Source organism: Dryobates pubescens, chromosome 10, assembly GCF_014839835.1.
Source record: "Dryobates pubescens isolate bDryPub1 chromosome 10, bDryPub1.pri, whole genome shotgun sequence".
Classification (NCBI taxonomy): domain Eukaryota; kingdom Metazoa; phylum Chordata; class Aves; order Piciformes; family Picidae; genus Dryobates; species Dryobates pubescens.
In genome coordinates, this window is record NC_071621.1 from 17,320,423 (window position 1) to 17,342,436 (window position 22,014).

General features: G+C 63.9%; 1 protein-coding gene across 1 annotated transcript in view; it reads right to left on the minus strand.

The window, feature by feature from the left end:
- Nucleotides 1-6,541: 6,541 nt before the first annotated feature.
- NUMA1 (nuclear mitotic apparatus protein 1) overlaps nucleotides 6,542-22,014 on the minus strand; it is a 28,979-nt gene continuing 13,506 nt past the window's right edge. The window contains exons 10-26 of the mRNA XM_054164917.1: nucleotides 21,537-21,654; nucleotides 20,024-20,141; nucleotides 19,598-19,738; nucleotides 18,464-18,586; nucleotides 16,123-18,309; nucleotides 15,053-15,094; nucleotides 14,541-14,609; nucleotides 14,092-14,202; nucleotides 13,768-13,965; nucleotides 12,823-12,980; nucleotides 12,196-12,430; nucleotides 11,005-11,254; nucleotides 10,164-10,300; nucleotides 9,281-9,568; nucleotides 8,378-8,461; nucleotides 8,021-8,233; nucleotides 6,542-6,637 (exon numbers count right to left, since the gene is read on the minus strand). Of these exons, the coding sequence (XP_054020892.1) occupies nucleotides 6,602-6,637; nucleotides 8,021-8,233; nucleotides 8,378-8,461; nucleotides 9,281-9,568; nucleotides 10,164-10,300; nucleotides 11,005-11,254; nucleotides 12,196-12,430; nucleotides 12,823-12,980; nucleotides 13,768-13,965; nucleotides 14,092-14,202; nucleotides 14,541-14,609; nucleotides 15,053-15,094; nucleotides 16,123-18,309; nucleotides 18,464-18,586; nucleotides 19,598-19,738; nucleotides 20,024-20,141; nucleotides 21,537-21,654 (4,508 nt within the window). The 3' untranslated portion in view covers nucleotides 6,542-6,601. The remainder of the gene's footprint in view (nucleotides 6,638-8,020; nucleotides 8,234-8,377; nucleotides 8,462-9,280; nucleotides 9,569-10,163; nucleotides 10,301-11,004; nucleotides 11,255-12,195; nucleotides 12,431-12,822; nucleotides 12,981-13,767; nucleotides 13,966-14,091; nucleotides 14,203-14,540; nucleotides 14,610-15,052; nucleotides 15,095-16,122; nucleotides 18,310-18,463; nucleotides 18,587-19,597; nucleotides 19,739-20,023; nucleotides 20,142-21,536; nucleotides 21,655-22,014) is intronic.

Genomic DNA, 22,014 nt, shown 5'->3' on the forward strand with positions numbered 1-22,014 from the left:
GGTGGGGCTGAGGTCCCCCTGGGTGGCTGCTAGTGGCTGCAGAAGGCAGGAGCCACCCCCTGGGACTTTTAATAGCTCCCAGCTGAGGTCACTCAGGCTCAGTTTCAGCCCTTCCCCCCTCCTTCTTGGTTATTTTTATCGTCCCCCACCACGAGCAGCACCCAGAGCAGCTGCTGCCATCTCCTGCCAGCTTTGGCCAGGGACTTTCCCCACTCTGAGATAAGTTCCCCAGCTTGGATTGGCTTGGAAGGGTCCCTCCAAGGTCCTCTTGGCCAACCACAAGGTGGCCTTGGAGCTGGAACTTGGATTGGCTTGGGAAGGTCCCTCCAAGATCTCCAGACCTGATGTCTCCATCAGGCTGCTGAGGACAAGGGGAGGTCCTGACACAGGTGGCCAAGGACATAGTGAGGAGGATGGAGAGGAGGTGGTGAGGAGGATGGAGAGGAGGTGGAGAGGAGGGTGGAGAGGAGGGTGGAGAGGAGGGTGGAGAGGAGGGTGGAGAGGAGGGTGGAGGGTGGAGAGGAGGGTGGAGAGGAGGAGGAGATGAGGATGGAGAGGAGGAGGAGGAGGCGGCGATGAGGATGGAGAGGAGGAGGAGGTGATGAAGATGGAGAGGAGGAGGAGGTGATGAAGATGGAGAGGAGGAGGAGGTGATGAAGATGGAGAGGAGGAGGAGGCAATGCGGATGGAGAGGAGGAGGATATGATGAGGATGGGGAGGAGGAGGTGAGGAGGATGGGGAGGAGGAGGTGAGGAGGATGGGGAGGAGGAGGTGAGGAGGATGGAGAGGAGGAGGTGAGGAGGATGGGGAGGAGGAGGTGAGGAGGATGGGGAGGAGGAGGTGAGGAGGATGGAGAGGAGGAGGATATGATGAGGATGGGGAGGAGGAGGTGAGGAGGATGGAGAGGAGGAGGTGAGGAGGATGGGGAGGAGGAGGTGAGGAGGATGGGGAGGAGGAGGTGAGGAGGATGGGGAGGAGGAGGTGAGGAGGATGGGGAGGAGGAGGTGAGGAGGATGGAGAGGAGGAGGTGAGGAGGATGGAGAGGAGATAGATGCTGAAGAGTGGGGCTGGGAGAGAAGAGCCAGAGACTCCAACTTGGGGGTTGGGTTAGGGAGGTCGGGAGGGTGGAGAAGAACCAGGGAGTCCAAGTTGGATGTTGGGCTGGGGAGGTTCTGGTGGTGGAACAGGTGGGGAAAAGAGGGGAAAAAAAGCCAACAGAAAATCCTCCTCCTCCTCCTCCTCCTGCAGGTGTTGCAGGCTGCTGGGGTGAAGGTGGGGGCAGTGCCTTTAGAAATGAGGAACTGGCTGGGAGGGAACTGAAATCACAAAGAACCAAGTGGGAGGGGGGGGAGGTCCTGGTGGGGAAACAGGTGGGGAAGTACCAGGGACCCCAAAGTGGGTGTTGGGCTGGGTGAGCTTTGGAGGTCCCTCCCAGCCCCTAACCTGCTCTGGATGATTCTCTGAATTGGCTTACTTCTCTTAATAAATATATCTTTTTAGTTCTACAAAGCCCAGGTCTGGAGCCCCTGCTACAGGAGAGGACCAGGATGGTGGAGAGGAGGTGGTGATGAGGATGGGGAGGAGGTGATGGGGAGGAGATGATGATGATGGAGAGGAGGTGATGGGGAGGAGGTGATGGTGATGGAGAGGAGATAGATGAGCATAGAGAAGAGATGATGATGATGGAGAGGAGGTGATGGTGATGGAGAGGAGATAGATGAGCATGGAGAAGAGATGAAGATGATGATGATGATGGAGAGGAGGTGATGGGGAGGAGATGATGATGATGGAGAGGAGATAGATGAGCATGGAGAAGAGATGATGGTGATGATGGAGAGGAGGTGATGATGATGATGATGGAGAGGAGATGATTGATGGGGGAGAGGAGGTGATGACCTCCCTGGGTGCCTCTCTCACTGAATCCCAGCATGGTGGTGGTGGGAATGGACCTCTGGGGCTCACCCAGTCCAAGCCTCCTGCTCCAGTGCTGCATCCAGTTCTGGAGTGTCTAGTGCAAGAAGGATCTGGAGGTGCTGGAAGGTGTCCAGAGCAGGGCCATGAGGAGGAGCAGAGGGCTGGAGCTGCTCTGCTATGGAGACAGACTGAGAGAGTTGGGGTTGTGCAGTCTGGAGAGGAGAAGGCTCTGAGGAGACCTTCTTGTGGCCTTCCAGGATCTGCAGGGGGCTACAGGAAAGCTGTGGAGGGACTTCTGAGGCTGTCAGGGAGGGATAGGACTGGGGGGATGGAGCAGAACTAGAAGTGGGGAGACTCAGATTGGATGTGAGGAAGTTCTTCCCCATGAGGGTGGTGAGAGCCTGGCACAGGTTGCCCAGGGGGGTGGTGGAAGCCTCATCCCTGGAGGTGTTGAAGGGCAGGCTGGAGGTGGCTGTGAGCAACCTGCCCTGGTGTGAGGTGTCCCTGGGGTGGGGTTGGAACTGGCTGAGCCTTTGGGTCCTTTCCAACCCTGCCCATTCCGTGATTCTAAATTCTACCTTCTCTGCTCCTTCCCCTTGTCCCTTCTGTGTACAAAGGGGATAAGGGGGGAAGGGGAGGCAGGGAGGGAGAAGCTCTCAGCCCTGCTCTCTGGCCAGGGGGGGTCCCTGTGCTGCTCACTGATTGTGAATCCCTGTAAATGTAGTGGATTCTGTAGCTGCTCCTTGCCTTCCACTGGAGGCCGTGGTCTGCCTTGTAGAGAACAGCTTCCATCTGCTTCCAGCTGAGCTGCTCTGGAAAAGTTCATGTTGGGGGTGGGGGAAAGTTTCAACCCCCCCACTCCTGTTCCCATGGACCTTCCTCTGCCTCAGCTTCCCCCCTGCCCCTTGGGCTGGCATTGGGCAGCACTGAGCAGAGCCTGGCTGCAGCCTCTGGGCACTGTCCCTGCCCATCTTCATCATCATGAAGGAGGTCACCTCTCAGGCTCCTGCTCTCCAAGCTCCAAGGCCTCAGCTCCCTCAGGCTCTCTCCTGAGGAAGATCTTCCACTGCCTTCAGCATCTCTGGGGCTCTGTGCTGGACTCTCTCCAGCAGTTCCCTGAGGTCCTTCCTGACCTGAGGGCCCCAGAGCTGGAGCAAACAGCCCCAGGGCTCTCAGCCTCTCTGCCCAGGGGAGATGCTCAAGTGCCCAAATCATGCTCCTGGCTCTCCCTTGGCCTCTGCCCAGCTGCTCCCTGCCCCTCCTGACTGAGGGGCCCAGAACTGGACACAAGATTCCAGATGCAGCCTCAGCAGGGCACAGCACAGGGGGTGGAGAACCTCTCTTGACACAGTCCCCGAAGCTGGGCTTGGCTGATCTCCATGGGCTTGGCTGACGTGCAGCTGAGGATCCCTGTCTGCAGGAGCTCCCTGGAGCAGCAGCAGCTGAAGAACCTCCTGCAGCAGCTGGCAGCAGGCAGCTGGAGGCCTTCTCAGCCGCCGCTGCCGGCGGCACGCAGCTGGGCACCGAGGCCCCAGCCTGGCACAGGCCCCTGGAGTGAGGCAGCTGAGGAGCCAGGAGGTGCCACAGAAGCAGGGCAGGCAGGTGGAGGCCGTGCTGAGGTGCAAGGAGGGCTCCCCACGAAGCCTCCTGTCAGGTTTGCTCCCCAAGGGGCCCCGAGGTCAAGCCTTGGACCTGGCCTGGGCTCCCAGGCAGCCCGGGAAGGCTCCAGGCCTGGGGGGGTCTCCAAGCCCTGGAGCTGTGGTGCTGAGGGCCACAGCTTGGTGGTGCTGGGGCGGTGCTGGGGCGGACAGCAGCATCTCCAAGGCCTCTTGCGAGCCATCCCCTGGCTGCAGGAGTCTGCTGCCCCCAGCTGCAGCTGGTGATGGTTGCTTGGTGCCAGGCAGGTGTCCTGCTGCCCGTCCCACTGCCAGCTGTCCCCTGCCCCTGGCAGCCTCTGGCCCCAGGGCAGGACCATTCCTTGTGCCCCCCTGCCCAGGTGCCCCTGGGGATGTCCCCACAGCCCCAGGAGGCTGCCAGCAGCTGGGCAGCAGGCAGAGAGCCTCCAGCTCCCCCAGCAGGCATCTCCCTCAGCTTCCCAACCTCCTCCCACCTCCTGCCCAGGGCTCTGCCTGCCCCATGCCAAGCCCAGTCCTCACCTGGGGCTCGCTCCTTCTCCCTAGAGGCTGAGAAGAAGAGCCAGCAGAGGCTCCCCTGAGCTGCAGCAGCCCTGCTGCAGGCCCCTGCCAGCTCCCTGCAGGGCAGGAAGGAGAGGCAGAAGCAGCTTCATCCCCCAAAGCAAAGAGGCCAGGAGAGGGGACAGCAGAGGGGCCAGCAGGGACATGAGGCTGTGTCCCAGCTGCTCAGGTAGGTCCTTCTGGCTGGCACCCAAGCACCAGCCAAGCTCCTGGAGCTCAGCTCTGGAGCTCTGTCTGTCCAGCCAAGCATCAAGCCAGGCCACCACAGCTGCAAGGTGGCCCCAAGCTGGAGTCCTGGCTGGGGCTGGAGCCAGGGAGGGACAGCATGGGGTGGCAGCAGGACATGAAGCCACCACAGCTGCAAGGTGGCCTCCAGCTGGCCCCATGGCTGGGGCTGGAGCCAGGGAGGGACAGCATGGGGTGGCAGCAGGACATGAAGCCACCACAGCTGCAAGGTGGCCTCCAGCTGGCCCCATGGCTGGGGCTGGAGCCCGGGAGGTGCCCTCCTGAGGTGCCAGCCTGCCATGGGGAGCTTGACGGAGGCCAGCAGCCTGGCACCTCTCCTTCCCACAGGCACCTTCAGCCCGGAGCTGCTGCCCAGCCACGCTTCCAGCCGTGGGGAAGAAGCCCTTGGGCCAGCCTTGGTGCCCTGTGCCCTGTGCCAGCTGCCCTTCGGGGGGGGCAGAGCTGCAGGGCCCTGCCGGCTGCCAGCGGACACCCCCTGAGGCCCCCCAGAGCAGGGGGCAAGGACAGAGAGCTGGGCTGGGGGCAGGCAGGGCATGGGCAGGGGGGAGGGCAGCTGCTGGGAAGGGCTGGGGATGGGCTGGGAATGCAGCTGGATTGGGGTGGGATTGGGACAGGATTGGGGTGGGAGAGGAGCAGCACTGGGGCTGGGATTGGAGCAGCACTGGGGCTGGGATTGGGTGGGAGAGGAGCAGCACTGGGGCTGGAATTGGGTGGGAGAGGAGCAGCACTGGGGCTGGGATTGGAGCAGCACTGGGGCTGGGATTGGAGCAGCACTGGGGCTGGGATTGGAGCAGCACTGGGGCTGGGATTGGAGCAGCACTGGGGCTGGGATTGGAGCAGCACTGGGGCTGGAATTGGGTGGGAGAGGAGCAGCACTGGGGCTGGAATTGGAGCAGCACTGGGGCTGGAATTGGGTGGAAGAGGAGCAGCACTGGGGCTGGAATTGGGTGGGAGAGGAGCAGCACTGGGGCTGGGATTGGAGCAGCACTGGGGCTGGGATTGGAGCAGCACTGGGGCTGGGATTGGAGCAGCACTGGGGCTGGGATTGGAGCAGCACTGGGGCTGGGATTGGAGCAGCACTGGGGCTGGGATTGGGTGGGATTTGTGCAGGATTCTGCCAGACTGTGCCCAGGTTTTGGTCAGGACTTGGTCTGGCTTGGGCCAGGACTTAGCCAAGTTGTGCCCAGGCTTTGGGAGGTTTGTGAGGATTTGGTGTCTGGATTGAACCAGGCTTGGGCCAAATCCTGCCCAGAATTTGGGAGGTTTTGGTCAGGCTCTGGCTGTTGGGGCAGGATTTGGGTGCTTTTGGGGGGAGTTTGTGTGGATTTGGCCAACTTCTTCCCTAGGATTTTGGGAGGTTTTGGTCAGGATTTGGGAGGGTTGGGACAGGATTTAGGGGGTTGGGACAGGATTTGGGAGGTTTTGCTGTCTGGATTGGGCCAGGATTTGGCTAAGGCTACAGAGTGTATCCAAAGGACCCCCAAAGGTGACCCCAAAAGGTGCCCCCAGAGGACCCCCAAAGGTGCCCCCAGAGGACCCCCAAAGGTGCCCCCAAAGGACCCCCAAAGGTGACCCCAGAGGATCCCCAAAGGTGACCCCAGAGGACCCCCAAATGTGACCCCATAGGACCCCCAAAGGTGCCCCCAGAGGTGACCCCAAAGGACCCCCAAAGGTGCCCCCAGAGGACCCCCAAAGGTGACCCCCAAAGGTGACCCCCAAAGGTGACCCCCAAAGGTGACCCCCAAAGGTGACCCCAGAGGACCCCCAAAGGTGCCCCCCAAAGGTGACCCCAGAGGTGCCCCCCAAAGGTGACCCCAGAGGTGCCCCCCAAAGGTGACCCCAAAGGTGACCCCAGAGGCCTGCAGCTTGAGGAGCAAAAATAAGGATTTATTTACAAATTCCACCTTAAAAATGCCTTTTTTTTGGTGCCCCACCACCACCTGACCCAAAGGGACCCTGGAGGGGGGAGGGGAGGTGACAGCCACCCTCCCCTACCCCCCCACCCCCCCTTTATGCCCCCACCCCGAACCCCACCCCTTTGACCCCCCCCTCCCCCCACCCCATTGCCAGGTTGGGTGCCCAGGGAGGGGAGGGAGATGCAAAGGGGACTCCCCCCACAACACCCCCCCTCCCCCCAAAAGTGCCCAAAGGTGGGGTGGGGGGCACACAATCCCTCCCCAACTAGAGCCCCCCCCCGGGGGTGGGGGAGGGGCAGCAGAAAGAGGAGAGGCTGGGGGGGGAGGGGCTCAGACTTTGGTGTCCTTCAGCGAGCGGCAACCGGCCTGGGGGGGTGGGGGTGGGAGAAAAGAGATAGAGGGGGGTCAGGGGGAGCAGCTTTGGGGGCTGGGGGGGGTCAGGGTGGGCTGCTTTGGGAACTGGGGAGAGGTCAGGACCCTGTTTTGGGGGTTGGAGGGGGTCTGGGAAGGCTGATGTGGGTGCTGGGGGGTCAGGGAGGGCTGCTTTGGGTGCTGGGGGCATCAGGTGGGTCTGGTTTGGCTGCTGGGGGGCTCAGGGTAGTCCTATTTTAGGGGCTGGGGGCATCAGGGGCCCTGCTTTGGGGGCTGGGGGAAGTCAGGGAAGGTTGCTTTGGATGCTGGGGGGGTCAGGGAGATCAGTTTTGGGGGCTGGGGGGGCAGGGGGCTCTGTTTCAGGTGCTGGGGGGGATCAGGGAAGGTTGCTTTGGGGGCTGGAGGGGGCAGGGAGATCAGTTTTGGATGCTGGGGGAGGTCAGGGAAGGTTGCTTTGGGGGCTGGGGGGGGCAGGGAGATCAGTTTTGGATGCTGGGGGAGGTCAGGGAAGGTTGCTTTGGGGGCTGGGGGGGGCAGGGAGATCAGTTTTGGATGCTGGGGGAGGTCAGGGAAGGTTGCTTTGGGGGCTGGGGGGGGCAGGGAGCTCTGTTTCAGGTGCTGGGGGGGTCAGGGAAGGTTGCTTTGGGGGCTGGAGGGGGCAGGGAAGGTTGCTTTGGGGGCTGGGGGGGGCAGGGAGATCAGTTTTGGATGCTGGGGGAGGTCAGGGAAGGTTGCTTTGGGGGCTGGGGGGGGCAGGGAGCTCTGTTTCAGGTGCTGGGGGGGTCAGGGAGCTCTGTTTCAGGTGCTGGGGGGGTCAGGGAAGGTTGCTTTGGGGGGCTGGGGGGGGTCAGGGAAGGTTGCTTTGGGGGCTGGGGGGGGCAGTGAGCTCTGTTTCAGGTGCTGGGGGGGTCAGGGAAGGTTGCTTTGGGGGCTGGGGGGTGCAGGGAGCTCTGTTTCAGATGCTGGGGGGGTCAGGGTAGTCCTATTTTGGGGGTGGGGGCACCAGGGGCCCTATTTTGGGGGCTGGGGGGGTCAGGGAAGGTTGCTTTGGATGCTGGGGGGGTCAAGGAGATCAGTTTGGGGGGCTGGGGAAGGTTGCTTTGGGGGCTGGGGGGGGCAGGGGGCTCTGTTTCAGGTGCTGGGGGGGTCAGGGAAGGTTGCTTTGGATGCTGGGGGGGTCAGGGAGATCAGTTTGGGGGGCTGGGGGGGGCAGGGAAGGTTGCTTTGGGGGCTGGGGGGGCAGGGGGCTCTGTTTCAGGTGCTGGGTGGGGTCAGGGTAGTCCTATTTTGGGGGGTGGGGGCATCAAGGGCCCTGTTTTGGGGGCTGGGGGGGTGAGTTCGGGGTGCTGAGGAGTGGGGGGGGTGTCAGGTCCCTACCTTTGCCCGAGGTGACCTGGAGGGGGCGCTGGCGCGGGGGGAGGAGCGCCGAGCTCTGGGGGAGGAGCCCCTGGCAGAACTGCCCCTGGAGGGGGTGCCCCTGGTGGAGCTCCTGGTGGGGTTCCTGGCGCGGGTTGCCCTCCTCAGGAGGCTGCCCCCCAGCTTCTTGGGGGTGTTGAGGATGCTGAAGGCCAGGGACTGGCGCCGGGCGGCCTGGCGCCGCGCAGGGCCACGTCAGGCGGGGCCTGAAGGTGCCCCCGAGACCCCTCCCCACACACCCCCCAACCCCTCCTCCACGGGGGTTGGGGTTCCCCCCACACACCCCAGCCCTCCTCCAGGGGGTTTTGGGGTCCTCACCTGCTTGCTGGGGGTCTGCTGCTGGCTCCTGCGGCGCTCCCGAGGGGTCTGGGGCCTTGGGAAGCAGCTGGAGACCTTCTTGGCCTGGGGGCAGAGGGAGGGCACAGGGGTGAGGGGCAAGGACAGCAGCCCCTTGGCCACCAGCCACCAAGGCCTCTCTCAGCCACCTCCTTCCATCTCCCCTCAGCCACCACCTCCCAAGGCCCTTCCCAGCCCAACCTCCGCATCTGGAGACCACCTCCAGCAGGCCACCACTTCCCATCTCCCCTCCACATCTGGAGACCACCTCCAGCAGGCCACCACTTCCCATCTCCCCTCCACATCTGGAGACCACCTGCAGCAGGCCACCACTTCCCATCTCCCCTCCACATCTGGAGACCACCTCCAGCAGGCCATCACTTTCCATCTCCCCTCCACATCTGGAGACCACCTCCAGCAGGCCACCACTTCCCATCTCCCCTCCAGCATCTGGAGACCACCTCCAGCAGGTCACCAACCAAGTCCCCTCTCAGCCACCACTTTCCATCTCCCCTCCAGCCTCCAGCATCTGGAGACCATCTCCAGCAGGCCACCACTTCCCATCTCCCCTCCACATCTGGAGACCACCTCCAGCAGGCCATCACTTTCCATCTCCCCTCCACATCTGGAGACCACCTCCAGCAGGCCACCACTTCCCATCTCCCCTCCACATCTGGAGACCACCTCCAGCAGGTCACCAACCAAGTCCCCTCTCAGCCACCACTTTCCATCTCCCCTCCAGCCTCCAGCATCTGGAGACCATCTCCAGCAGGCCACCAGCCTCCATCTCCCCTCCAGCCACCGCTTCCCAAGCCCCTTTCCCAGCCCAGTCTCCACATCTGGAGCACATCTGCAGCCAGGCCAGCAGCAGCAGCTGGGGCTCACCTCGGGGGTCTCAGGTCCCTGGTGGGACTCATCCGAGAGCCGCTTGCGCTGCTGGCGAGTGGTGATGCCAGCAGCCAGAGCAGGGCCCCCAGCCCCAGCAGGGCCCCCAGAAGGGCCAGCAGGACCCCCAAGGCCAGCAGCAGCCGCCCAGGTGGTGGCCAAGGTGCTGTGCCTGGTGCTGAGGGCAGGGCCGAGCTGGGAGGGTTGGATGCTGGCCCTGCGCAGGGTCTCCAGGGGGTCCCCAAGCTTCACGTCCTCGTCAGTGATGGTCCCCAGGGAGTTGCTGGGCTGCAAGGGGGGGGGAGGGACACACAGAGGGGTTGGCATCTCCCTCCCTAGCCCCTTGGCACTTCCCTTTGTCCCCTTTCCACACCCCCCCTTTGTCCCCTTCTGCTCTCCTCCACCTCCTAGCACCACCCAACAGCCTCTTTGTCCCCTCCCTTCCTCCCCTTCCCCTGCTCCCCACCACCCCCAGGAGCCACCCAAGGGCCTCTTTGTTCCCTTGTCCCCTTTTGATCTCCACCACCTTCTGGTGCCACCCAGCAGCCTCTTTGTCCTCTCCCTTCCTCCCCTTCCCCTGCTCTCCACCACCTCCAGGAGCCACCCAAGGACCTCTCTGTCCCCTTTCATTGTCCCCTTACCTGCTCTCCACCACCAAGAGCCCAGGGACCTCTTTGTCCCCACTCTTTGTCCCCTTGTCCCCTCCTCCTGCTCTCTACCACCTTCTGGAGCCCCCTAAGGACCTTTTTGTCCTCTTGTCCCTTTCCCCTTCGCTCCACCACCCCCTGGAGCTCCCCAAGGCCCTCTCTGTCCCCTTCTGCTCTCCCACCACCTCCTGTAGCCCCCCAAGGCCCTCTCTGTCCCCTGCCCCTTGTCCCCTCACCCTGCTCTCCAGGGGGTAGCAGGTCTTGAGGTGTGGGGGGCAGGCTCTGTTCCTCTGCTGGAGCTCAGCAATGCGGCTCCAGTCCTCCAGCTGCTCAGGTTCGTCCTGGCAGCTCCCCAGGAAGAGGCTGCTGCGGCCTGGGGACACCAAGGGCACAGGGCTGGAGAGGCTCCCACACAGCACTCAGGGTCCCCAGGGGCTGGGGGACAGCAAGGAGGGATGAAGCAAGCCAGGAGGGATGCAGCCAGCAGGGGCTGGGGACATCGGGGAGGGAGCAATGGAGCCAGGAAGGGAGGGATGGGGACACCGGGGAGGGATGGGGACACCAGAGAGGGAGGGAGGGAGCCAGGAAGGGATGGGGACACCAGAGAGGGAGGGAGGGAGCCAGGAAGGGATGGGGATACCAGAGAGGGAGGGAGGGAGCCAGGAAGGGATGGGGACACCAGAGAGGGAGGGAGGGAGCCAGGAAGGGATGGGGACACCAGGGAGGGAGGGAGCCAGGAAGGGATGGGGATACCAGGGAGGAAGGGAGGGAGCCAGGAAGGGATGGGGACACCAGGGAGGGAGGGAGGGAGCCAGGAAGGGATGGGGACACCAGAGAGGGAGGGAGGGAGCCAGGAAGGGATGGGGATACCAGGAAGGAAGGGAGGGAGCCAGGAAGGGATGGGGACATCAGGGAGGGAGGGAGGGAAGAATGGAGCCAGGAAGGGATGGGGACATCAGGGAGGGAGGGATGGAGCCAGGAAGGGAAGAATGGAGCCAGGAAGGGATGGGGACACCAGGGAGGGAGGGAGGGCTGGAGCCAGCAGGGGTCAGGGCCCAGCAGCTGCCCCACACCTACCCAAGCTGGAGCTGCTGCCCCCAGCCTGCAGGTGCCTGAGGGAGCTCCTGGTGACAGGACGGTAGCCAGGGAGCCCCAGCAGGGCTGAGCTGCCCGAGGGCTCCTGAGGGGAGGAGGTCTCCATCGTGAGGGACTCCTGGGAGGGGAAGGTGTTGAGGGACCTGGTGCTGGAGTGCAGCCTGGGCTTGGCTCCAGCTGCTGGCAGGGTGGAGACCTTGGAGCTCTCTGCTTCCTCCTTCTTGGGCTGCTTCTGGAAGAAGGGGAGAGAGAGATGGGGATGGGAAGGGAGGGGGGGTGGGGAGGGGGATCGAGGAAAGGGAGGGGGGAGGGGAGGGGGTTGGACCATCCAAGGTCATCCAGGACATCCTCAAGCAGAGCTCAGAGCCCCAGACAACCTGCCCTGGGCTGCTGCCAGCCAGGGGGCAGCTCCCAGCTCTCTGCCTGACCTCAACCAGGTTCTCCCCAGCCTCCTGCTGAAGAACTTCTCCCTTCCCTCTAAGGCTCCCTCTGGGAGCTCTAAGGCTCCCTCTGGGAGCTCCAAGCCATCCCCCCCTGGCCTGGCCCCACAGCTCCTGCTCCAAACTCTGTCCCCAGCTTGCTCCTGGGCCTCTTCCAGCCCTGCCAGGCCACCAGAAGGTCTCCCTGGAGCCTGCTCCAGGCTGGGCCCCCCCCAGCTCTGCCAGCCTGGGGACCCAGCAGAGCCCTTCCAGCCTTTGGATCAGTTTGGTTGGAGAAGACCTTGAAGATGATGAAGGCCAAGCATGGCCCCAGCACCACCACCCCATGGCCCTCAGCACCACAGCTCCACACCTTCCCAACCCCTCCAGCCATGGGCACTCCACCACTGCCCTGGGCAGCCTGCCACAGGCCTGGGCACCCCTCAAGGGGCACCAATTGCTCCTCAGGGCCAAGCTCAACCTCCCCTGCCACAACCTGAGGCCATCTCCTCTTGGCCCAGCCCTCAGGAGCAGCCCTTGAGCCCCAGCTGGCTGCAAGCTGCTCTCAGGGAGCTGCAGAGAGCCACAAGGTCTCCCCTCAGCCTCCTCTGCTGCAGCCTCAACCCCCCCAGGGCCCTCAGCTGCTCCTCACAACTTCTCCACAGCCTTCTCCTCCTTCCCCAGACCCCTCCCCAGCTTTCTTGCCCTGCTCTGGCCCTCAGTGTGCTCCTAGGGTCCCCCATTCGGTGCCCACCTTGATCATTGTGATGTCTATGGTGGTTCTCCTCCGGCCAGACCTGGTCTTGCAGCCAGACTCCAGAGAGAGGTCACCCAGGGAGTCCCCAGCAGTGGTGTCCAGCTGGGACCTGGTCCTGCTGGGGATGGGGGTGAAGTAGAGGCTCTCCAGGGACTCCACCTTGCGGGGAAGCCTCCGGGGGGTCTTAGGGGACAGCGGAGAGGTCACCGAGCGCGAGCGACGTCCCTTGCGGCTGCGGGGGAACACACAGCAGGGTCAGGCAGCACACAGCATGGAGAAGGCTTCCCAAGCTCACCCAGAAGGCCCCCAAGCTCACCCAGAGACCTTTAAGGTCACCCAGAAGGCCCCCAAGCTCACCCAGAGACCTTTAAGGTCACCCAGAAGGCCCCCAAGCTCACCCAGAGGACCTCAAGGGCCATCAGTAAAGGCCTCCAGGGCCCCCAATGAGACCTCCAAGGCCACCAAGCCCAAGCCCCAAGCCCACCATGCCCTGGCCCCAGGGGCCAGGCCCAGCCCTCTCCTGAGCACGTCCCTGGTTGGGGCCTCCAAAGAAGCTCCAAGGCCAGGAGGCCTCAAGGCTGGAGGCAGCAGGAGGCAGCAGGGCAGGGGGTGGGCAGAAGGTACCTGGGGGAATTGAGGGCTGGATCCTGGCTGAGGCTGAGCTCCAGGCTGTCTGTGCTGAGCTGGGCAGGGTCCTGCTGGAAGGAGTCAAAGCTCTTCAGCATCTCCGTGGGCAGCTGGACCTGGTTGAGCTCCTGGAGCTGCCTGTTGGCCAACTCCACCTGCAGGAGGAGAGAGGGAGGGAGGCAGGGAGGGAGAGGTTAGGCTGGGAGAGCGCCATGGGGCAGCTCTCACCTCTCTGAGTGACCTCAGCCAGGGTCTCACCACCCTCCTGCTGCAGGACTTCACCAGGATGGGATGGGGAGGGGGAGGGGTAGAAGAGGAGAGGGGAGGGAAGGAGGGAGGGAGGGAGGGAGGGAGGGAGGGAGGGAGGGAGGGAGAGAGGGAGAGAGGGAGAGAGGGAGAGAGGGAGAGAGGGAGAGAGGGAGAGAGGGAGAGAGGGAGAGAGGGAGAGAGGGAGAGAGGGAGAGAGGGAGAGAGGGAGAGAGGGAGAGAGGGAGAGAGGGAGAGAGGGAGAGAGGGAGAGAGGGAGGGAGGGAGGGAGGGAGGGAGGAGGAGGGAGGGAGGGAGGGAGGGAGAGAGGGAGGGAGAGAGGGAGGGAGAGAGGGAGGGAGAGAGGGAGGGAGAGAGGGAGGGAGAGAGGGAGGGAGAGAGGGAGGGAGAGAGGGAGGGAGAGAGGGAGGGAGAGAGGGAGGGAGAGAGGGAGGGAGAGAGGGAGGGAGAGGAGGAGGGAGGGAGAGAGGGAGGGAGAGAGGGAGGGAGAGAGGGAGGGAGAGAGGGAGGGAGAGAGGGAGGGAGAGAGAGGGAGGGAGAGAGGGAGGGAGAGAGGGAGGGAGAGAGGGAGGGAGAGAGGGAGGGAGAGAGGGAGGGAGAGAGGGAGGGAGAGAGGGAGGGAGAGAGGGAGGGAGAGAGGGAAGACAAGACCTGGAGCCCCCCCCAGAAGCCCACCTGAGCCTCAAGGCTGTGGACCTGGCTGCTGAGGTCCTTGGCCTGCAGGAGGCTCTGCTGCAGCTCCTTGTCCAACCTCTGGGTCTCGCTCTTGAGCTCCAGGTTCTCCTTCTGCAGCTCCTCCATCCCCTGCAGCTTCGCAGCCAGCTCCTGGTTCTGCTGCTTCTTGGCATCGTAATGAGCCTTGGCCTTCTCCATCTGAGGAGACAAAGACCTTCAGAGGAGACACCAAGGCCACCACAGCTTCTCCCTGCTGGGATGAGGACCTTGCTGTGGTCCCTGGGGCGCTGCTGCCCCCGTGGGTGGTTGCCCCCCCCCAGCTACCTGCCCCTTGTAGTGCTCTGCTGCTTGCTCCTTCTGGGCCAGCAGGGCCTGGAGCTCCTCCACCTTCTGCTGCTGCCTGCTGGCCTCTGCCTGCAGCTCTCCCTCCAGAGCCTGGGGGGAAGGGACTGGGGGTCAGGGCCAGACTGGGCAGCTCCCAGTCCCAGCCCTCTCAGTAGCTCCCAGTGCCTCCTGGTGCGCTCCCAGTGCCCTCCCAGAAACTCCCAGTGCACTCTCGTGCTCCCCAGCCCTCCCAGTACCTCCCAGTATCTCCCAGTGCCCTCCCACTGTGCTCCCAGTAACCCCCAGCCCTTTCAGTATCTTCCAGTGCTTCCCAGACCTCCCAGTATCTCCCAGTGACCCCAGACCTCCCAGTGTGTCCCAGTGCCCTCCCATTGCGCTCCCAGTGCCCCCCAGGCCTCCCAGCATCTCCCAGCACCCTCCCAGTTTACCTTCACTCTCTGCTGCTGAGTCCTAGAGGCCTTCTCCTGCTGGCTCAGCTTCTTCTGCAGCTCCTCCACCTGAGCAGCAACCCAGTTAGACCAGTACAGCCCTCCCAGGCAGACCAGTAAGGGGGCACAGACTGACCACTAGCAGGCACTGCCCTCCCTGTCTGACCTCTAGGGGACACCACCCTCCCAGCCTGACCAGTATGGGGCACAACACTCCCAGCCTGACCACCAGGGGGCATGACTCTCCCAGTCTGACCACCAGGGGGCACCACCTACCAGTCAGACCACTAGGGGGCACCACCCACCCAGTCTGACCAGTAAGAGGCACAACCCTCCCAGCCTGACCACCAGGGGGCATGACTCTCCCAGTCTGACCACCAGAGGGCACCATCTACCAGTCAGACCACTAGGGGGCACCACCCGCCCAGTCAGACCACTAGGGGGCACCACCCGCCCAGTCAGACCACTAGGGGGCACCACCCTCCCCTTCTGTCCATCCCCTGGTGCCTGACCTGCTTGGCTTGGTCCTGCTTGGTCACTGTGAGCTGCTCCACCTGTGAAGAGCAGCAGCAGCAGCACATGAGGTCATGGTGGTCTCCTTCCTGACCCCAAAACTGTCCCAGACCCCTCCCCCACCCTGCCAAAGAGCTCCTGGACTGAGCAAGGAGATGACTTCTAGAGTCCCATCATGGTTGGAGGTCAGAAGGGACCTCTGGAGCCCACCCAAGCCAACCCAACCCTCACCCTCTGCTCCAGCAGGGCACCCCCAGGAACTTGCCTCAGGGGCACCATAGCCAGGGAGGAAGCTCTCCACAGGAGAAGGCTCCAAAACCTCAACCTCCCCAGCTCCCTCAGCTGCTCCTCACAGCTTCTCCACAGCCTTCTCCTCCTTCCCCAGACCCCTCCCCAGCTTCCTTGCCCTGCTCTGGCCCTGCCCCAGCCCTCAAGCTCCTCCTGGCAGGGAGGGCCCAACCCTGCCCCCAGGCTTGCAGCTGTGGGCTCCCCAGTGCCCAGCCCAGGGGCACAATCCCTGCCCTGCTCCTGCTGCCCACACCATTGCTGCTCCTGCCCAGGCTGCTGCTGCTGCTACCTAGTGCCAGTCCTGCAGCCAGCAGGGACAGCTCTAAGCAGAGCTCAGAGCCCCAAACACCCTGCCCTGGGCAGGGGGCAGCTCCCAGGCCTCTGGATGACCTCAGCCAGGGTCTCACTACCCTCAAGTGAAGACCTTCTCCCTTCCTCTACTCAACCTCCTCTGGGAGCTCCAAGCCATCTCCCCTTGGCCTGGCCCCACAGCTCCTGCTCCAAACTCTGTCCCCAGCTTGCTCCTGGGCCCCTTCCAGCCCTGCCAGCCCACCAGAAGGTCTCCCTGGAGCCTGCTCCAAGCCGGGCACCCCCAGCTCTGCCAGCCTGGGGACCCAGCAGAGCCCTCCTAGCAGGGCTGTGGCCTCCTTCTGCTGCTCTGCCTCACCAGAAGCTCTCAGGACCATCCTGGAGCTTCTTCCCTACAACCCCAAGCCCTCAAGACCTCAACCCTCAGCCCACCCCACCCTGGAGTGGAGAGAAGCCCCCTCAGGAGCTCTACCTGAGCCACCAGCTTCTGCCTCTCCTCCTGCAGCCTCCTCTTCTCCTCCAGCGCCGCCGCCCTGCCGCCCTCCTGCTCCTTCCTGGCCTCCTCCAGCTTCCTCCTGGCCTCCTCCGCCTCCTCCAAGGCCACCTTCAGCCTCTCCACCTCCTTCTTGTGCCTCTCCAGGGCCTGGCCCAGCTCTGCCTCCAGCTTCTGCTGCCCTCTGCTGCCCTCCTCCAGCAGCCTGGCGTTGGTTTGCTGCAGCCCCAGCAGCTCGGCCTGGAGCCCCTGGAGGGCTCTGTCCTGCTCCGCCGCCCTCTCCCTCAGGGAGGCCGCCTCAGCAGCTTCCAGCTTGACCCTGGCCAGCTCTGCCTGCAGGGCAGCCAAGCTTTTGGCCCTCTGCTCCAGCTCCTGGCGGTGCTGCCCCTCCAGGGCGGCCCTCTCGGCCCGCAGCTCCTGGCAGAGACGCTTCAAGGCCTCCACCTCCCCGGCGGCCGCCTTGGCGGCACCCAGCTCCTGCTGGAGGCCGGCCAGGAGCTGCTCCTTCTGGAGGTACTTCTCCTGGCAGGCCTTGGCCTCCTGCCTCAGCTCCTCCTCCCGCTCGCCCTGGCAGTGCCTGTCCCTTTTGAGGGCCTCGATGGTCAGCCTCTGCTTGTCCAGCTCCTCCTGGTGGCGCTGGACCTCCACCTTCATCAGGGAGCAGCGCTCGGCGGCGCGGGAGGCGGCGGTGGCCATCTCGGCCTGGAGGACTCTCAGCCTCTCCTCCACCTTCTTGCTCTTCTCGGCCTCAGCCAGGGCCAGGCGCTTCAGCTCCTTGCTCTCCCCCTCCTTCTCGGCCAGCTGCCGGCGGGCCACGGAGGCTTCGTGCTCCAGGCTGGAGACCAAGGCCCCCTTCCTCTCCAGCTCCTGCAGGCACTGGGCCAGCTGCTCCTTCAGGTTCTCCTCCAGCCGAAGCCTCTCCTGGGCGTCGGCGCGCAGGGCCCCCAGCTCCTTCTCGGCGCTGGCCCTGCTCTGCAGCAGCTCCCTGTCCTTCTCCTGCAGCTCCTTCCTCAGCGCCTCCACCGTGCCTTCGTGGAGAGACTGCACCGACCTGGAGGCCTCCAGCAGCTTCTGCAGCTCCAAGGCCTTCTCCTTCAGCAGCGTCACCTCCCTCCTGGAGGCCTCGGCCTCCGCCCTGGCCGCCTCGGCGGCCGCTCGCTCCAGCCCGGCCCTGGCCTCCTGCTGCTCCCTCAGCTTCTGCTCCAGCTCCTCCTGCAAGCCAGCCAGGCGCTGGGCCGCGGCTTGCTCCACAGCCACCAGCTTCTCCCGCAGGGAGCAGAGCTCGGCCTTCAGCTTCTGCTCCTCGCCCTCCTTCTCCTTCGCCCGCGCCCGGGCGGCGGCAGAGTCGGCCTGGGCGGCGGCCAGCTCCTGCCGGCGCTCAGCAAGCAGGGCCTCCAGCCTGGCCACCTTCTCCTGCTCGGCCTGCAGCTGCTTGCCCACCTCCTGGGCTTGCTGCTGGGGAGCCTGGAGCAGCTGCTGCCTCTCTGCCTCCAGCTCGGCGATCTTGGCCGAGCTGCTCTCCAGGCTCTCCGCCGCCCTCCTCTTCTCGTCCTCCAGGATGCCCTCAGTGTTCCTCAAGGACTCCTCCAGGAAGACCAAACGTTCCTGCAGCCTCCCGTTCTCCTTGGCCAGCTTCTCCTTCTCCACCAGCTTCTGCTGGGTCTCCTTCAGCCTGCCCTCCACCTCCCTCAGCTCCGAGGCGCCGGCCTCCAACTCGCCGACCCTCCGGCTCAGCTCGGCCTTCTCCGCCACCGCCGCGTCTCGGGCCTGGGCCAGGGCCTGCAGTTGGTTGCCCAAGGAGATGTTGGCCTCCTGGAGGTGCTGGAGCTGCTGAAGGGCCGAGTCCCTCTCCCTCAGGGCCTTCTCGTGTTGGGCGTTGAGGGCGGCCAAGCGCCCGGCGTCCTCCTCGCTTCTGGCTTTGGCTTTGGCCTCCTGGGCCTGCAGGTCTTGCTCCAGCTTCTCCCTGGCTTGGTGGCTCTCTGAGAGGGAGCTCTGAAGGCCACTGAGGAGGCCACCCAGCTGCTGCTTCTCCTCCTCGAAGCGAGCTCTGTCTGCTTGCAGAGCTGCTTCCCTCAGCTGCTTCTCCTCCTCCAGCTGCAGGATGGTGGCCTGGAGCTGGGCGCCATGAGCCGTGAGGTTGGACACCTCCTGCTTCAGCTCTTCCATCTAAGGAGGAGACACCACAAGGAGAAGCACAAAGACCTCCAGCTCCCACCCAAGCCTTCCCAAGCCCAGCAGGGAAGGTCTGGGTGGTCCCCATCCCTCCCAGTTTGCCACCCGAGCAGGACACCGAAGCTTTGCCCCAGCACCGAACCAATACCTTCAGGATGTCTCCCATGACTTCTCCTTTCTCCTGGGTGCTGCTGTCTCCCAGTTTGGCCAACTGGTCCTCCAGGAGGGAAATCTTCCCCTGGAGGATCTCAATCTTCTCCTCAGAGCATTGCTGGGGGGGGCAGAAGATGTAGGACTGATGTGAGGGGAGGTGCCACCATCCAAGCTTCTATCAGCACCAAGCTGGGGGGCAACCACCAGCCAGGGAGGGGACCCTGTGTGTCCTCAAGGTCTTCAGCCATGAGCTGGGTGAGAGCTGGAGGCTCCCTCAGGCAGCTGGGAGATGGCACCGAGATGGGTGGGAGCTGAGCTGCTGGAGGGGCAGGAGGGAGCTACAGATGGGTCTGGAGCCATGGGGGAGGGCAATAGGATGAGGGCACCAAGGGCAAGGGCTGGGACCTGACCCTGGGGCACAGTGAGCCCAAGAAGACTCCAGGCTGGGGGCAGAGGGGCTGGGAAGTGCCTGCGGGGAAAGAGGCTGGAGAGGAGCCAGGGGGTGCCCAGGGGGGCAAGAAGGGCAGCAGCAGCCTGGGCAGCAGCAGCAATGGTGTGGGCAGCAGGAGCAGGGCAGGGATTGTGCCCCTGGGCTGGGCACTGGGGAGCCCACAGCTGCAAGCCTGGGGGCAGGGTTGAGCCCTCCCTGCCAGGAGGACCTTGAGGGCTGGGGCAGGACCAGAGCAGGGCAAGAAAGCTGGGGAGGGGTCTGGGGAAGGAGGAGAAGGCTGTGGAGAAGTTGTGAGGAGCAGCTGAGGGAGCTGGGGGGGTTGAGGCTGCAGCAGAGGAGGCTGAGGGGAGACCTTGTGGCTCTCTGCAGCTCCCTGAGAGCAGCTTGCAGCCAGCTGGGGCTCAAGGGCTCCTCCTGAGGGCTGGGCCAAGAGGAGATGGCCTCAGGTTGTGCCAGGGCAGGCTGAGCTTGGCCCTGAGGAGCAATTGGTGCCCCTGGAGGGGTGCCCAGGCCTGTGGCAGGCTGCCCAGGGCAGTGGTGGAGTGCCCATGGCTGGAGGGGTTGGGAAGCTGTGGAGCTGAGGGCCATAGGGTGGTGGTGCTGGGGCAGGGCTGGGGCCATGCTTGACCTCCATCACCTTCAAGCTCTCTTCCACCCCATTCCATGAGCCCAGCTCACCTTGTCCTGCAGGGCCACCCTCAGCTCAGTCTCCAGCTGGCTCTGCTTCTCCTGGGCCTGTGCCAGGGCCGCGTTGTGCTCCTCCGAGAGCTCGTTCAGAGCCTCCTGCAGCTGCACCATGTGGCTGCCGATCTCCCGCAGCTGCAAGAGACCAAACCCCAGCCCAGCAGAACCTCAGAGACCACCCAGCACCACCCCCAAGCCCAACCCAGCTCCCCTGTCCCATGCAGCATCCATGGACACCCCTGGGGGGCCATCAAACCCAACCCCACTGGATCCCACTGCAAAGGAGCAAGATCTCAGCGCCTCCGAGGACCTCTCAGCAGCTCTCAAGACCCTTTGAGGACCTCTCCTCAGCACCCCCCACAAGGATCTCTCCTCAGCCCCTCCCTGAGGACCTCTCCAGCCCCTCAGAGGTGTCCCTACCTTGAAGGAGAGGTCTCCATTCTCCTCAGAGAGCTGATCGATCTTCCTGTCCATTTGGCCTTTCTCAGTCTTCAGGTCCTGGCACTGCCTGATGGCCTCATGCAGGCGAACCATGAGGCTGTGGGAGAGGAGAAGCAGACCAAGGGCTGAGCTGGAAGGCTCTTCAAAGGCTCAGCAGAGGGCTGGTTGGCTTGGAAAAGCTCTCCAAGATCAGCCTTCAACCCCATGGCCCTCAGCACCACAGCTTCCCAACCCCTCCAGCCATGGGCACTCCACCACTGCCCTGGGCAGCCTGCCACAGGCCTGGGCACCCCTCAAGGGGCACCAATTGCTCCTCAGGGCCAAGCTCAACCTCCCCTGCCACAACCTGAGGCCATCTCCTCTTGGCCCAGCCCTCAGGAGCAGCCCTTGAGCCCCAGCTGGCTGCAAGCTGCTCTCAGGGAGCTGCAGAGAGCCACAAGGTCTCCCCTCAGCCTCCTCTGCTGCAGCCTCAACCCCCCCAGCTCCCTCAGCTGCTCCTCACAACTTCTCCACAGCCTTCTCCTCCTTCCCCAGACCCCTCCCCAGCTTCCTTGCCCTGCTCTGGCCCTGCCCCAGCCCTCAAGCTCCTCCTGCCAGGAGAAGCCCAAAACTGAGAGTCTGGTTGAGGTCAGGCAGAGAGCTGGGAGCTGCCCCCTGGCTGGCAGCAGCCCAGGGCAGGGTGTTTGGGGCTCTGAGCTCTGCTTGGGGCTGTCCCTGCTGGCTGCAGGGGGCTTGGGCTGGATGAGCTTGCAAAGTGCCTTCAACCCAACCCCTTCTATGACTGCCAAGGCCCTCACCTCCCTGCTATGCAGCTGCTAAGCAAGAGCTCAAGGAGCTGTGGAGGGCAAGAGCCTGGGGCTGGCATCTGCTGAGCCGTGCCCAGGGCTCAAGGGGCAGCAAGTGGCAGCCAGGAGGTGCCAGCAGGAGCAACTTGGTTGGGGTGAGGCTGCTGGAGAGGCCTGGAGCAGGCTGCCCAAAGAAGTTGTGGACTCTCCTCCTGGGGAGAGCTTCCAACCTCCCCCTGCCCATGGTGCCCTTGGGCCAAACTGCTGGGGGTGCCCTGCTGGAACAGAGGGTGTTGGGTTGGCCTGGGGGAGCTCCAAAGGTCCTTTCTGACCTCCATCCATGGTGGGACTCCAGAAGTCCTCACCTTGTTCAGTCCAGGAGCTCTGGGGGCTTGGGGGGGGGGGGGGGGGGGGGTCTGGGACACTTTGGGATCAGGAAGGAGACCACCAGGACCTAATCTGCTGCCGCTGCTCTTCACAGGTGGAGCAGCTCAAGGTGGCCAAGAAGGACCAAACCAAGCCCAAGGCTTGGTTTGGTTGATCTCCAGAAGTCTCTTCCCACCACCCCTCTGTGGTAGGCTTTGGAGTTCCTGTGATTTCCCCTCCCACCCCCTCCCTTTATTTTGTGTACTGCTGGAGAAGAGACAGAAGAAAGAAGAGAGAGAGAAGCTGAGGAGCATCCAGAGAGGACCTCTGCAGAGCTTTACCTCTCATTCTTCTCCCTCAGCTCTTCCATCTCCTTGGGCTCCAGCTGGTCAGCTGCCTGCCTCTCGTTGAGCAGGGCCAGGCGCTCGATCTTCTGCTGCATCATGGTCATCTGAGCCTCTGCAGGCACAGCAGATGGGGGGGAGAAGGTCCATCAAGACCTCTGACACCACCTGGAGGACCTCCTGGGCCTCCTCTCAAAGTTGGAGAGATGCCACCGTGGCAGCAAGGCCTTGGCAGGAGGAGGAGGTGGAAGATCCAAAGGTGTGGGCACGGAGCCTTCACCACCCAGCCAGACCCCACCTCTGGGGCCACCAACTCGGAGTGAGGTCTCCCTATGCTCACCTGAGCTCCTCCTTCCCTCACCTGATGGCCACCTATGCTCACCTGAGCTCCTCCTTCCCTCACCTGATGGCCACCTATGCTCACCTGATGGCCACCTATGCTCACCTGAGCTCCTCCTTCCCTCACCTGATGGCC